Source organism: Chrysoperla carnea, chromosome 3, assembly GCF_905475395.1.
Source record: "Chrysoperla carnea chromosome 3, inChrCarn1.1, whole genome shotgun sequence".
In the NCBI taxonomy this organism is placed as follows: Eukaryota; Metazoa; Arthropoda; class Insecta; order Neuroptera; family Chrysopidae; genus Chrysoperla; species Chrysoperla carnea.
The window spans coordinates 3437384-3453836 of record NC_058339.1 but is presented as its reverse complement, the minus strand read 5'-3'; the positions used below and the strand labels follow the sequence as shown (position 1 = coordinate 3453836).

Here is a 16453-nt window from a genome sequence, read left to right as displayed (position 1 = left end):
TTCATAGTAATTGTCGAAGTTACATTCCTTTTAAGATAATACAAAAGTAGAACAGATAATAAAAATTCAAGGCGTTAGTGCGGGAGATGGCGTCATCACTGATGTCTACTTTCGACATGATTATATTAATCGATCACTCTAAAGTAATTTATTTTCAATTTTTTCATTATTATTTATATTATAAATGTATTGGCAGGAGATGAAACATTTTTTTTCTTTTATTTTATTACTCTCGAAAGTTAAGCCGGATAAAGGCCAAAAGGTTGCAATTTAAGGGGCAATACGATTTATATATATATATATATATATATATATATATATATATATATATATATATATATATATATATATATATATATATATATATATAGTGTGATTCTATCTCTTGTGTGTATACATTGAAATGTACAATACAATACGATTTATATATATATATATATATATATATATATATATATATATATATATATATATATATATATATATATATATATATAAATCGTATTGCCCCTTAAATTGCAACCTTTTGGCCTTTATCCGGCTTAACTTTCGAGAGTAATAAAATAAAAGAAAAAAAATGTTTCATCTCCTCACACTATACATATATATATATGTATAGTGTGATTCTATCTCTTGTGTGTATACATTGAAATGACCCACCCTGTATATTACATTATATTCAAAATTAAAAAAGTAGTTAGCGTTATATCTGGTATCGTACCCTTCGTGTGTGAGCTCGACTTGCACTTGTCCGATTTTTATTTTCAACTAAATATAATCATTGCTCTATTTGTATAAATCTTTTTATCAATTTCAATAAAAAATAACTAAATACATTACATACAAGTTTTAACAAAACTTGTATGAAACAAGTTTTAACAAAACTTGTATGTAATGAATGTAAATTTCTTAGAATAATTATGTTCATTCTATGTAAATAGTATAAATAGTAATTGAAGTTGTACTTTTAAAAGTGTAAATGTTATATAATTCTTAAATTCAAGACAGTAATGGAAAAAATGAAGAAAAAATTATCAGTAATAATGAAATTCACATTTTTATCTGAAACACCACATAAACGGAATCAATATATTGCTGGATTTTTGGGTAAGTTACATAATATCTCATATAAAATTATTTTCATTAGCATTGTTTAGTAAAATTGATAAGCAAGTACACACGTACTCACGAACTGAGAACTCTAAACTGGAGTGTTGACCTTGTAACTTAAATTCAAAATAAACTGCATTCAGGAGCGAACTGCATATTTGGAAATATTAATTCTTGATCATTGTGAGTAAGTAGCCTTCGAGTGAAAGCAGATCAGGATGCCTAATTTTCTCGATTTTCCCTCGAGAAGAGAGAAAGAAGAGAGATAAAAATATATTAAATTTAAAATGAAAATGACATATGATAAATTTACTAGTATTAAACATATACAGCTTGTCAACTTAAGTTGGCTCCACATGGGAAAATTTGTTTTATTATAAGGTTTACGAAAAAAAGTTTTTCTTTATAAATATATCTGCTTTCGAAAATATTAACAATCAGCTTTTCACTTTTATCATCGAAAGTATAAGCTATTCACAAAATTAAAAATTTCGATAGGAATGTTAATGGTCTAAATGTGTACCAAGATCCATTCCTAATTCTGTAATCAATCTTCAGCTAGGAACCAGAAGCGTCGAATATCATTGTCTACAGAAAGCCATCAATTACCATAATCGGGTTATTAATAGTAACAAAGGGTTGCAACTAATTTGTTTTAGTGAGGGAATGACAGTAAGCTTTAATGAACTACTGAATCAAAGACAATTATCTAGCATTGATTTTAAATCTAATAAAATATTCGTTAAGGTAAAAATTCAAGAGCTTGCAATAAAGGTATATTTGAAAGATATTGCCGAGAAAGAGAGCTTGAATTTTTATGCTACATTAAATCATTATAAACAAGGTGCGCTAGATATTTGAATGATTGTGATAGGAACGAGAGATATCTGTTTGCAAATTTTTGCATGTATGGTTTTAAATGGGATAGTATGAAAGTTGATGGCGTGAGAATATGTGTATTGTGTGATCGAAATAAAAGCATAAAGCATTTGTTAGAAGACTGTCAGGGAACCTCTGGTGCTAAAAGAGATGCTGTGAACAGCTTGCAGCTTAACAGTGCCCAAAAAATCTTAGGTAGATCTGATGGTTTATTAATACCGCCGGTTGTAAAATATTTAAAATTTATATATGAGAAAAGAAAATTATATTTGAATGTAATCCGCCCATGTTTTCTCAATAGAATACTCTGTTTTTTCGTTTTCCTATAACATATAATTTTGGTTTTAGAATCTATTTATTGATATATTTTTGTTTAAGTTTAGTTTAACTATTTCATTTTTTTATCCAGAGTGGTTTATGTTTATTTATTTATTCATTTAATATTCTGTTTTTGTTTAAATTGTATCTTAGTATTGCCTTTATGTAAATGTAATATAATTGATTTATGTCAATAAATATTAAATAAAATAAATATTAGAAATTGTGAAAATAGGGATGAAATTGCAACAAATAATATTATCTAAATGTAAATTACTTTAACTTTTAGATATGTTATATAGCATTAAATTTTCAATGTTAGACGATAATATATTAATATATGTATTAGTGTGTCGTTAATATGGTAACTAAACTCATGCACGAAGCGAAGAGTGTGTACTTGCAAATTGGGTGGGAAAAAAAACTACACAATCAAACTATCGGCCGACTGATGATTGCTAATGTTGCTAATAGTTACTGATAAACAGAATCATTATTTAAAAGCACTTATTTACAGCAACAATGACAATGTTTATGGCTGGAACATGCATTGGTTGGACTTCACCTGTACAAATCAAATTACAAAACAATGAAACACCATTTGAATGTACAGAAAGCGGTTGGGCATGGGCTGTTTCGTTTTTAACATTAGCTGGTGTTCCTTGGTCTGTATTTGCTGGCATAGTTACTAATAAAATTGGTCGTCGTCTAACGTTGCTATTAGCTGCACCTATTTTTTTAATTGGATGGATAATAACATATTTTTCATACAGTTGTTATACCTTATTAGCAGCTAGATTGATTTCCGGTGGTGGTAGTGCTATTGGTGCTGCTGTAAGTATAGTTCCGATTTTTAACGACACCGACCCTGAAATTATTGAAATTTAAATACAAAAACACTTTTCGAAAAAAAAAAATTGGAAAACGGTTGACCCTGCAGGTCATCCCTGTAACTTCCCGCTAAATATTGACTCATAACGTGTAAAAACTTTATCTATTCTGATGTTATATCCACTCGCATTTTATTGTAATTAGATGTGATCTTAGTGTTTGATAAAACACTATTTTTTAAATTTTCAAATCGCGATAACTTTAGAATGAATAAACCGATTTTCACGCGGTTGGTGAGGTTATTCCGAAAAACGCTTTTTTGGGTTTTCTTTCGTCAACGATAACTCTCGAACGAATCAACCGATTTTGACCGGACTGGTAGGGATCGACGTGGTTTTTTGATGTTGAGAGCTGATTAGTTTTTGGAATTAATCGATACAGCCGTTTAAAAGTTATTAAAAAAAAAACCACTTAAAAAAATTTTTGTTTTGCAGTTTTTTTGAGATTTCTCCAAATCTATCGGTTCGAATCGGTCAAAATCTAAGTTTGGTCAAGCCCTTTCGAATGGCACCAACCGCGATCAAATTGGACACGCCGTTCAAAAGTTATGAGAGGTTTACATACATCCACATACACACACACACACACACACACACTCATACATACATACAGCCATACAGACACCCTCGCGGAAGTAGTCAGGGAAGCTTCCTGGCACCTTAAAACGTCGAGATCTGATGAAAACTCGATTTTGGCAAAACGGGGTGAAAACAATAACTTCCCTATTTTCTTAGCGGGAAGTTAAAAAGGTGCGATAAACCATCTTTTCATTATGACTCCGTTAATTTTCATGCAAATGACTTGAAACTTCTTTCATTTTCAAGGTTTTTTATAATACTTTTGAAAGTGTATGACATACTTCATTCAAAAAACGTCAAATTTTTCAGTTATTTAACGTTACTCGAATCAAAATATATAATCTTTTACTTAATCTAATCACTTTGCGGCGCTCGTACGCCGGAACTATTGATTTTGGGAAAAATTGTAAAGACATAAACTGTACGAAATTTTCTTAGGTTTAATTTTGTATGTATATATTTTCCTCGTAAAATGACTCAAATAAGAGATATTTTCAAAAAACTGCTTTTCGACGCCATTTTTTCCAATATTGCAAAGATACAAGGTAGCAAAGTGGAAATTGGAAAAGAGCATCTCAAAATCTATAAAATCAACCATTTTCAAAACTCCCGGAAAACTTTTCAGGTAAAACTACCAGACGACTATACTATTATTGTTAATATTTGTGATTCATATTTGCAGTTAAAAAAGTTAATTCTTTTTCATTAAATTTATCAAGCTCAAATCTTTTTGATAGATTTGAGATAGCTTTCAAGTAAGTAGCTTTAAGTCAAAAGTCAAAAAGAGGAACCAGCAGTTTTTCAATGAAAATTTGTAACTTATAATTCCGGAAACACTTTACATGGAAACAGAAGCAAACACAGCTAAGAAAAAAAGTGGCTCAGAAGCAACAAAAAATAAAATAAAAAAATTGATGAAGAAAATGAAATAATTGGAGTTGACGATGAATATGACTTAAAATTTTTTTTTGTATTATTGCCAAATAAAAGGAACTTTTGAATTTAAAAAGTCTTTTGAATCAATTTTGAGCATAAAAATCCCTTCAAGTAATTTATCCAGAAATTTGTTGTGCCAACAACATCTTCATTAGCTTTTGACACAATAACTTTTTCCATAGTATTTTGATTCAATTTATACATTCCTTTTTTCCCGTAGGTTCTTTAGATAGACTACACAGAAGATGGATAGATACGAAATCAATTAAAATTAGCAAAACATTAGATGAACTTAAATTAAATTGAATATGGTTGAAATAAATTACCGTAAATCTTGCAAATAAAAGTTCTAAGGGAAAATTACACGTGATAATTTGTGAACAATTCGTTTATGGTACAGATATAAAAACTTGGTATCTCAACCAACTCTAATGATACGCAAAAATTCATGCACTCTTTTTTTAAGTTTATCACTATATTTTAAAATTTGCAAAACTTAAAATTTGCAGAAGCGTAAGAATATACCATTCAGTAACCATAATAAGGGCGGAAGAATAGCTATATCGGTTCTCATCTCCCTGGCGACGTTTTATACCCACTGATTTTTTCGTGTTTGTGCCACTAAATATAATTCAGAGTATTAAGAAGTTAATTCTGACTCTGGATTTAGATTTCCGATTTAAAAATATAAAAACATTCGTTTGTATCATTGAAAGTGGTATTGCAGAATTATTAATTGGAAAGCTCATGATTCTTTGCTTTCAAATTTTCATTACTTACTACTTTAATTTTACTATGTATTTCTGTATCACAAAAAACGCACATTTTTATACCATGTATATATGAAATATACATAGTATATTAAGTTTAGTCCCAAGTTTGTAACGCTTACAAATAATGATGCTAGGAAAACAATTTTGTCATAGGTGTTCATAAAATCACCTAATTAGTCCATTTCCGGTTGTCCGTCCATCCGTCCGTCTGTGGACACGATAACTCAAAAACGAAAAAAGATATCCAGCTGAAATTTTTACAGCGTACTCAGGACGTAAAGTGAGGTCAGGTTCGTAAATGAGCATCATAGGTCAATTGGATTTTGAGTTCGTAGGACCCATCTTGTAAACCGTTAGAGATACAAGAAAAGTTTAAATGTAAAAAATGTTCCTTATCAAAAATTAAACAACTTTTGTTTGTAACATTTTTTCGTAAACATCACTGTTTACCCGTGAGGGCGTCAATGAGGCGGAAATTTTATAATATATACTATACTTGATTTCAGTTATGTATGTGTCACATGTTTGTATGTGTAATGTGATAAAGAAATCAACACTGACTATGAATGGTATTTCAACAATGAACTCAGTCAATTGTTTGTTTTCACTTGTAGTATATATTATATTCTATATACATCCGTGCGTTTTTTGGCACAAAGATAAAAAACTTTTCTTATTACAGGTGAGTTCTTTATACATTGGTGAAATATGTGAACCTGATATTCGTGGTCGAATTGGAGCTCTAGTAACGTTCATGAATAATTCTGGTGTACTTTTTTCTTTGTGTGTTGGTCCTTTTGTATCTTACAAGACATTCATAATAATTTTATCAACCATTCCGTTCATATTTTTGGTCACATTTTATTGGATGCCCGAAACACCATATTATAGATTAAAACAACGAAGAAGAGATGAAGCTATGAAATGTTTATTAAAATTGCGTGGTTTGACTAACGAACAACAACTAACAACTGAATTAGAAATTATGAAACGTGGTGTTGATTCTGAAATGGAAAATAAAACATCAGTGATGGAATTATTCAAACAACCAGTGAGCCGAAAAGCCTTGATCATTGTGCTAGGTGAGTTCGTATGCGTTTTACAGTACCAAAAAAGGTATACAGCGTATGATCTGTATTTCCTATGCTCATTTCATTTTCTATTAGCGACACGAGCAAATTAAATATTGTCATTTTTTAACATTTTCAAACACATGTACTCACACGTACTGTTCTGACCATTCAATTTCCAATCAATGCTGTTCTCATTTACCAATATTTGTATACATTAATATTTTATACCGATAGAAAACAAGAAAACAAGAGCGCTGCGCGTAGCATGTAATGACAGTGATTTGACTCTGCTTTGTTTTACGTATAAAACTAAGCGTCGCGCTGTATACAAGACGCATAAATTTTTTATACCATGTATATATGAAATATACATAGTATTATACCATGTATATATGAAATATACATAGTATTATAAGTTTAGTCCCAAGTTTGTAACGCCTAAAAATATTGATGCTACAAAAAAAAATTGGTATAGGTGTTCATAAAATCACCTAATTAATCCATTTCCGGTTGTCCGTCCGTCCGTCCGTCTGTGGTCACGATTACTCAAAAACGAAAAGAGATATCAAGCTGAAATTTTTACAGCGTGCTTAGGACGTAAAAAGTGAGGTCAAGTTCGTAAATGAGCAACATGGGTCAATTGGGTCATGGGTCCGTAGTACCCATCTTGTAAACCGTTAGAGATAGAATAAAAGTTTAAATGTAAAAAATGTTCCTTACAAAAAAATAAACAACTTTTGTTTGAAACATTTTTTTGTAAACATCACTGTGTACCCACGAGGGCGTTAATTAGGTACAAATTTCACAGTATGTATTAATATAGGAATATCAAAGTCAATATCTTTTGTTATTTACATGAAGTCAAAAAAAACAAACGATTGCGCATCAACACTTGCGCATTATATGAGAATATCAGTTAATATTTCAACAATTAACTCAGTCAATTGTTTGTTTTCACTTGTGTTTATACTACATTTAGTAGCTGTTTAGTAATGTTTATTATCTATTCTATTCTATTCTGTATAGTAAATATTGTTCACCTATTTAAGCTTTGCTTCTTTGAAAGGAAAAAAAGGCGACAATCAGAGGTATTTATTGTGAAATGTATATTTATTTCATTTTATATTTGTTGAGTAGTTTAATTTAATTTTATCATAATGTTTTATTAGTTTAAACGACCACGATGTAATGTCTTGTTTAGTTTTACGAAAGCCGTGCAAGTGTCGAAAACTGACTGTTGTTTATGTTGTTAATATTTATTTGTATTGTTCAACAATTGTATTTTTATGAAATAAATATTATATCTAAATAATATAAACGGATTCAAAAAAATAAAAGTTCATCTTTTAAAAAGGGCGGCTTATCAGACAGGGCCTAGGGCGGCAAAATACTTAATCCGCCACTGCTTGTTTAAATATATAAGATTTGTTTATATTGTACTGATCGTAAATCACGCATTTTAAATACTCTTATTAATTAATGTTTTCTAAAGAAACTGTATTCCTGTTGCAGGTGTGAAAACAATGCAGCATTTCAGTGGAATAGCAGCAATTCAAGGATATATGCAAAATATTTTTGAAGAAGCAGATTCTTTTATACCCCCTTCTATTGCAGCAATTGTGTGTGGTGCTGTTCAATTATTTTCTGGACTGTTTGCATCCTTCTTTGTGGACCGCTTTGGAAGAAAACCTCTATTACTCATTTCGTCTTTTGGCTCTGCTATTGCATTATTTTTTGTGGGATTATATTTCTTTTTACAAAATTATGTTCAATATGATACGAGCTCTTACAATTGGTTGCCTTTGTTGGCAATAATGTTTTTCATGATTGCGCAGCCAATTGGTGTCGGTATACTATCTTTTATATACTTAGGAGAACTGTTTCCGACAAATTTAAAATCTAACGCTGCAATAGTGGCTACTATGTATGGAGCGTTTTCTTCATTTGCTGTTACAAAATTATTTTCTGTTATTTCTGAAGGTCTTGATATATTTCTGACATTTTGGATGTGTTGTATAATAATGATTGGTGGTATATTTTTCACCATATTTTGTATTCCGGAAACAAAAGGCAAGACTTTAATAGAAATCCAAAATTATTTAAACTACAAAAAAAATCAATCTATGCCGCCTATTATTACGTCAATTTTCGATATTAACGGTAATAGCGGCAGTCTTGAAAAATGAATGAGTACACTTTTCGAAAAGCTGAAGTTTAAACTCCTCTCAAAGTAATTTATTCACTTCCATCAATCCAATAATTTAAGCTAGCAGTCTCGCAGAATTGAGAACAAAATGTTTTTACGAATTAGCTAAGGCATTAGGGTTACAAGCATCATAGATAAATCAAAAATAAATCTATTTGAATCAATAATAATTTCAGATAACTTTCTTACCGACCAAAATACAAAATTATATCCTATAATCAATATATCTGAAAACGAAATCAAAATTCCTATCTCCCAGATATATATAATCGAAATTGAACTCAATGGCATTGGGGGAATTTAAACGATAATTAACGCCGATAATTCAACATTTTTACATGAAATTGATCCAGTAAATTAGTATGTTTTCGTAAATAAACCTGCAAAGACTGGAAACTAGCTTTTTGATATTAACAAAAAAAGAAATCGAATTGTTCGTTTGATTTGTTCTTGTTATAAAGCATTGGGAGGTTTTATTTTCAAAACACTCAGAACCGAAATGAAATAAAAAGTAGAGAACCGTAAGATTTATACCTCGGAATCCAAGCAAAGTCAATGAATATAAAAACTGAGGCAACTGCATTGCTTAAAGCTTACTTATAGAGTTACTGGCGATTGAAATTCGGCGTATTTAACGTCAAATAATAGAAAAATATAGCGCTTTTTGAAAAAAGTATATCGCACACTTTTTAAAGTACTATAAAAAACCTTGAAAATGAAAAAAATTTCAAGTCATTTGCATAAAAATTGACGGAGTTACGATTAAACAAAGTTTCTTTTCTTTTTATGTTTTATTCAGTACAAAAACTAATGAATTTATCACGGGAACTAAAATTAATGCTTGTCGCTTTCCAAGTAACTTTATTTAACTACTGGCAACAGGGTCAAGAAGTTCTAGGAGTTTCGGATAAATTTTTTTTGAAATATTGTAATAACTACGTGCAAATGATTTGAAACTTTTCTCATTTTCCAGGTTTTTATAGTACTTAAAAAATTGTACGATATACTTTTTCCAAAAACGTCAAATTTTTCTATTATTTGATGTTAAATACTCCGATCACTATCAGGTCTAAAATTTATCATACTTTTTTTTGGTAATCATAAATTGCATCTAATTCCAGAATTTCAACTCAATTCTTTCATTTTTTGAAAAGTTATCAGAGAAATTTAAAAATATGAGCTAACTGCGGTTTTCTTGAGATTTTGAGATTATTTTACTATTTTCAGAGTTTGATAGCAAGCCAAGTCGATGCAAAAATTCATGAAAACCAATTCTTTTTTTTTTTTATTCGCCTCAATTCGTTCAATAAAAGCAGCAATATTCGAGAAAACGTCACCAAATCAAACAACGTAAGGATAACTTGTCCCAAAAAGAAGATCATGCGCAACGTTCCGGAACCAGAAAACGGCTTTTCTCTGTTTTTTACAACGAAAGAAACTATTAAAAATTAGTCTTCTCCTAAAACTTTCCGAATTGATTATCAAAATCCGGCAGATTTACCCCTCTACGTTATTTACTTTATTTTTAAATAATTAAATAATTATTATAAAAAGTAAAAATTTAAAAACCACATAAATAAATGTCAATTAGGTTATTGGCGAATTTCGATAATATTTTTACTTTTTAGGAGTATAAATAATGGTTTCTACGCAAAGACATTTTTTTAGGCTATAATATTCCAAAATTCTTATACATAATTTAAAAAATATGTTCGTTCAATAGCCGCTATCTTAGCAACTGTTGCTAGCTAAAAATGAAGAAATCTGGGGTAAGATAAATAATTCAATCAAATTGGAACTTGTATCAAATGTTTCACAAAACCATTCGTTGAAGCTATCTACAAATTTTCAACTCTATTTTTTTTATAGTTTTGGAGAAAGTGGACACCAAAATTTTGTCTAATTTGCGCCTTCAAGGGTAAACAGAACAGTGATGTTTACGAAAAAACGTTTCAAACAAAATTTGTTTATTTGTTTATAAGAACCATTTTTTATATTTAAACTATTGTTCTATCTCTAACGGTTTACAAGATGAAATTCTACGTAAAATCGTATAACAAGTAAAAATAGACTTTCAAAATCTGTATCTCCGAAACTATTGGACCTATAAAAACCGGTTTTATCTCAAATTTTTGAAAATTTAAAAACATTCCACAATTTGAGGAAAGACAAGTACTTCCTGTTCAAAATCGGAAACAATTCTAAAATAAGATAAAAATTTTTGATGTTTTTCTTATTTTTCGGCATGATCCGGTCGTTTGTCATATATCAAAATAATATGTATCAAAAAAACAAAAATACCTGATTTGATGCAAGGTTCTCTCCCTTTCATGTATAATTTGACTGAATTAAAATAGATTGTAAAATATAAAAGATTTTCGATTAATTTTGCTTAAATAAAAATTATTGTATGTTCCTACACAAATAAATAACAACATAAAAATAAACAAAATGTATTTTTTTTTTTTAATTTTTTTTTTTTTTTTATTTTATTTAAGGTCGCTTTTAACGTCTAGGTCATTAGCGACCGCAGAGACTTATACATTATTTACATGTGTTATTATTAATACAAAATGTGTTTATATAATTAAGTCATTGTCCTCAATAAACTTGAAGAGACTCGGGAAATATTTGGGATCATTGAGGATATCCTTGGCTTCCGAGGGTAATCCATTTTTGTTTCGTTGATGATGGTATCCCTGACATTGTGAAAGAACGTGATTCACCGATATTATTGCGTTGCAGTGTTGGCATCGGTTTGGGTTACTTTTGGTTATGAGATGGATGTGGCTCATGTTTGTGTGCCCAATCCGTAATCTAATGATTGTACAATATTTTTGGCGGTCAAGGGTTGGTAGCTTGTCGAAAATATTATCGCGTATTGTTATGTGCTTAGTCGGTCAGAGTTGTAGCCATTTTTGGTTCCAGTGTTGCATAATTACATTTTTTATGTATTCTTAGCTTCACAATGTGTTACTGTTGTATTTGTATTTTTTGTATTTGTATTTGTATTGTTACTGTTGTATTTTTGATTTTTTCGTTAAAATAAATATTTAGTTTACAAAAACAAATAACAGTATAACAGTATAAAATTAAATAATTATTATATTGTACAAAAAAAAATTATTACTTAATTTATTTAATTTCCATAAAAATTTGAATTTATTTTCAAGTTTCAAGAATCCGTTTTCAAGTTGTCAAATGTGAATAACCATTTTTCAAATTTTTCACAAAACAATCATTCTTACGCCATGCCATATAGTATCTGGCTATAATAAGTCTCAGATTAGTTACTTCGTCTAAAAGACACTGCTCGTTACACTCATTGTATTTTAACAAAACCTATAAGTTATTTACTTAAATTCTTATAAATGCGCTATAAGTAATTCGGATTCATTATTCTGATCGATTAAATTACCGATTGAACTTGAAGCTTTTTTAGTACTTAACCGATTACCATCATTTGTTTTTTTTGAGTGTTTTTTTATTGTCCTCTGACTATAATAACGATTTTACTTATCATACCAATTTCAGATGCAAATTTTTTTTTTTTTCATACTTTTAAGAGCGCGATTCTGTCAGGGTTTAAGTTTTTGAAGTTTAATTTGTAACTAAAAGAATTAAATTTTTTCTTTCAATAGTTTTTATACAACCTCTCGTAGATAAGTGCTACCAGTTGAAATGTAAATAGGCTAAAAACCCAACAAATCGATTTAAACGAACTGAAATAATCAAATGTACTATTGTGTTGTTTGTGAATTTATAAAATAACTTGAATTGTTTGTTTTTTATGTTTATTACTGAAATCATTTTGGATTTCTAATAAGGTTTTCCCTTTGGTTTCGGGAATAAGAAATATAGTAAAGATTAAACCACCGATCATTATTATACAACACAACCAAAATGTTACGAACATTCCAAGGCTGTCAGAAATGACTTCAAATAATTTTGTTACAATAGTTGCAGCTAACGCACCGTACATGGTAGCTATCATAGAGGCGTTAGCTTTTGAATTTGTGGGGAATATTTCACTTATGAAAACATAAGCTAACGTTCCAACACCAATTGGTTGTGCAATCATGAAAAATATTATTGATACCAATGGCAACCAACTGATGGAGCTAACATCACATTTAATATAATTTTGTAAAAAGAAATACAAGCCCACAGAAAATAATGCTACTGCAGTACCAGACGATGAAACAAGTAATAAAGGTTTTCGGCCAAATCGATCCACAAAAGCCGACGCAAAAATTCCAGAAATCAACTGCACGGTACTACATACAATTGCTGCAACAGAAGGAGATATAAAGGAATCAGTGCCTTCGAAAATCTCTGACATATAGGATTGTATTGCTATCACACCACTGAACTGTTGCATTGTTTTGACGCCTGTAATAAAAGTTATAGCTCTTCTTATTTTTTTAGAATTATTAATATTTCAGTTTAGAGAATGTAGAGGTAAGGAACACAATCTCTATGTTTAAATAGTGACCCTAAAATTGCATTAAATTAAGATGGCATCGGTGTAGCATTGGTACCTACTATGAAATATACCGTAGACATAGGAAAAGTAGGGGCACAGTATAAAGATGTATAATACATTACTATAATACTATCTCACTCTCTAGTACAATTACACTTCGTCCCTTCTTCTCCTTTGTCCATGATATACATATCTTTTGCTACACTAGCGCCATTATAGCCAGTTGATTCAAACAGCCATATAGTATTGTGTTCCTTACCTCTACATTCCATAACTTAAGTTAATAAATATAATGTACAAAATGATTTTTATCTGAAACCTTTTGCAAACATGTTGTTATATTTTTACGATCGGCCACCAACCACTTTCACTGTGCGCATACTGTGTTAAACTATCGATTCTTGTAATTGTATTCTTGAGTGAATGTGCTACAAAATTTTTTTTGAAAATATTTTCTTGTGATTTTTTTCGAAAAAGCCAACAATGTGTATGCTTTCATCAAGAACAACACATTTCGTTAACTTTGCGAAACACCACATCTCGTTAACTTTGGTTTTTGCGAAAAAATTACAAAACTAATAGTGTCCAAAAATTTTTAGAAATGTAAATGTTTTAGGATTCGAAAGCAAATTTTTCGAAGTTTAGTAAGTTTTTATTAATGCATTGGTTTCCAGAAATCATTAGAGACGCAAGATATCGTGTGTCAGCCAACGTATCAGTTCACGGTTCATTTTTTCGATTCAGAGAAAAAAAGTGCTTAAAATTGAATGTCCTATCAGATTCCTCGAAGAAAATTGATTTTTTCTAAGAGTGAAATGTATTCGTTTTGTTTGTGTTATTTATGACAAATGCGGAAATGAAAATTGAAATTTTCATAAGGAGATTACAGTGAAAATTTAATTTAAAAAAATCCTTATAGTTCAGTTGTATGAACATTTTTGATAAATAATAAACAGCAGTTTAACGATTGGAAATGGTGAAGGAGTACATTACTCATTTGAAACCGGGTTTTTAAGAAAAAGAAAAAAAACAATTTGAATAAGAAAAAACTTAAATAAACTTGGCGATTGCTCTTTTCTCTCCGGGCATGGGGTTAAACTGAGTTACACTTCCCACAATTTACCGTGATAGGGTATATACTAGATGTGTGCAAAAGGTCATTTCAGCAAAATGATTTACTAAGTTTGGCGCATTTTTCGTATAAGGGAAGATTTATGAGACAAATGTATTTTTACCCAAAGCTATAATCAAAGCTCTTCGAGTCAATGGATTTGTAACTAATTCCATAATTGATGTTTTATTTTCCATTTCAGAATCCACTCCCCGTTTCATTGTTTCCAATTCATTTTCTAGTTGTTTTTCGTCAGTTAAACCACGAAATTTTAATAAACACTTCATAGCTTCATCTCTTCTACCCTGTTTTAATCTATAATAGGGTGTTTCAGGCATCCAATAAAATGTTATAAAAAATATAAGCGGAATAGTCGATAAAATTATTATGAATGTATTATAAGATACATATGGGCCCACAGACATTGAAAACAACGAGCCAAAATTATGCATGAACATTACTAAAGCTCCAATTCGTCCTCGAATATTGGGTTCACATATTTCCCCAATGTACAAAGCACCAACCTGTAATACATTATAAATTATAACCTGCTTCTATGATAAATCTATTGATGAGTATGGAAATAATAGTTCACCCTCGGAAATAAAAATAGAGGAAAGTTACAAGCAGCGTAGTTATATTATCTTTGAACAACAGATGAAAACAGGTAACTAATGACACACCATTGGGGAATGTTTCATTAGCTACATGTTTATACTTTTTAGGTACAATCACTAATTTCTTGTTACATGGTAACATAATTTGATTGTTTATTTCTTTATTTATTTTTAAGTGTTTTATGCTTAGGCGTTTCCGCGGTATGCTTAGGGTAGCGAGCTCGATTCCCACCATCGCAACAAAATTAATTTAATTAATAGTTGTGATGGGCTGGTGTAGTGCATGGTATATGCATGAAGTAGGTGCATTCAGCCTCTGAAATTGAGGAGTTGATGAATGTATTATCAGCGGAAAGTTTGTAAAACACATATACAATGGGCTCTATAGCCTAAGTATGTCCTTCGTCGACAAGCAATATAACCTAACCTAACCTAAATGTTAGTGAAAATGATTGCCGAAGGTAACAAAACCAGTTTAACTAATTAATTTTTTTTAAATTTAGCTGGATATTTTTACTGTGTGTGTAACTTAACTGAATATAATTAAATAAGTTTGAGAGCGTTAATTTGTGGAAGATATTAACATAAATAAACACATTTTATTTGCTTAAAATGCCCTTTATTTAAAATAAAGAAATGGAGTGGATTTTAAGCAAATCAAATGTGTTTAATTAATGAATATACATAGCTGTTATTTTTCCTGAAGGAGATATATTTTAACAAAATGGACTTACAAGATGTTTTAAAAGTCAACTTTTGCTTAAAACTGATAAAGGCATACTTTAAATTCGAAAGTCCTTTATAACATAGGAATCAATTTACGACACTTGATTTCTCTTATTTTGTGCAACAAATAAAATTTGAAAAAATTAGCTTACGTACTATGTTCACAATAGGGAATATTCATGAAATTTAAATTTGGTTCAAATTTTTTTTTTCCGTAACTTTATTGGCTCGATATTTGAACTAAACCATTAGTTTAATAATTAATATGTTTTTAATTAGTTAAAATTAATTAATAATTCAGTGAGAGAAATTCAAATTTCTAAAACACCGAACATACTAATACGCCATCAACAGAGAGCACTAAAGGACTGCGTTTAAACATCTCAAAATTATTCTCTATTTTAAATATTTTTTTACACTTAGTTAAAGCATTTTTAAACAGGATTTTTAAAGCATTTTTTATTATGTTATAACGATGTAAACAATGAATTAAAAATTATTTATAAACTTTATCATTATGTATCTAGAAAGTATAGCAACGTTATCTCGTTGTACCTCGAAAGTAATAGTTTATAACTGTGTGCTTATACGAACTAATTTTATTATTTTTGTGTAAAGAACTCAACGTAAAATTTTAATATAGTTAGGACACCCATTTACATATAAAAGAATTAACGTTTTTAATACTTACAGCTGTTCCTATAGCAACGCCACCTCCCGCAATAAATCTAGCAGCAAATAAAGTATAA

General features: G+C 29.7%; 1 protein-coding gene across 1 annotated transcript; it reads left to right on the top strand.

Annotated features, from left to right (window-relative positions):
• Positions 1-953: 953 nt before the first annotated feature.
• LOC123294848 (facilitated trehalose transporter Tret1-like) lies at positions 954-16453 on the top strand. Its single transcript, XM_044876023.1, has 4 exons — positions 954-1107; positions 2825-3141; positions 6168-6567; positions 16398-16453. The coding sequence occupies exons 1-4, from the start codon at positions 1011-1013 to the stop codon at positions 16451-16453; spliced, it is 870 nt and encodes a 289-aa protein (XP_044731958.1). The 5' UTR covers positions 954-1010.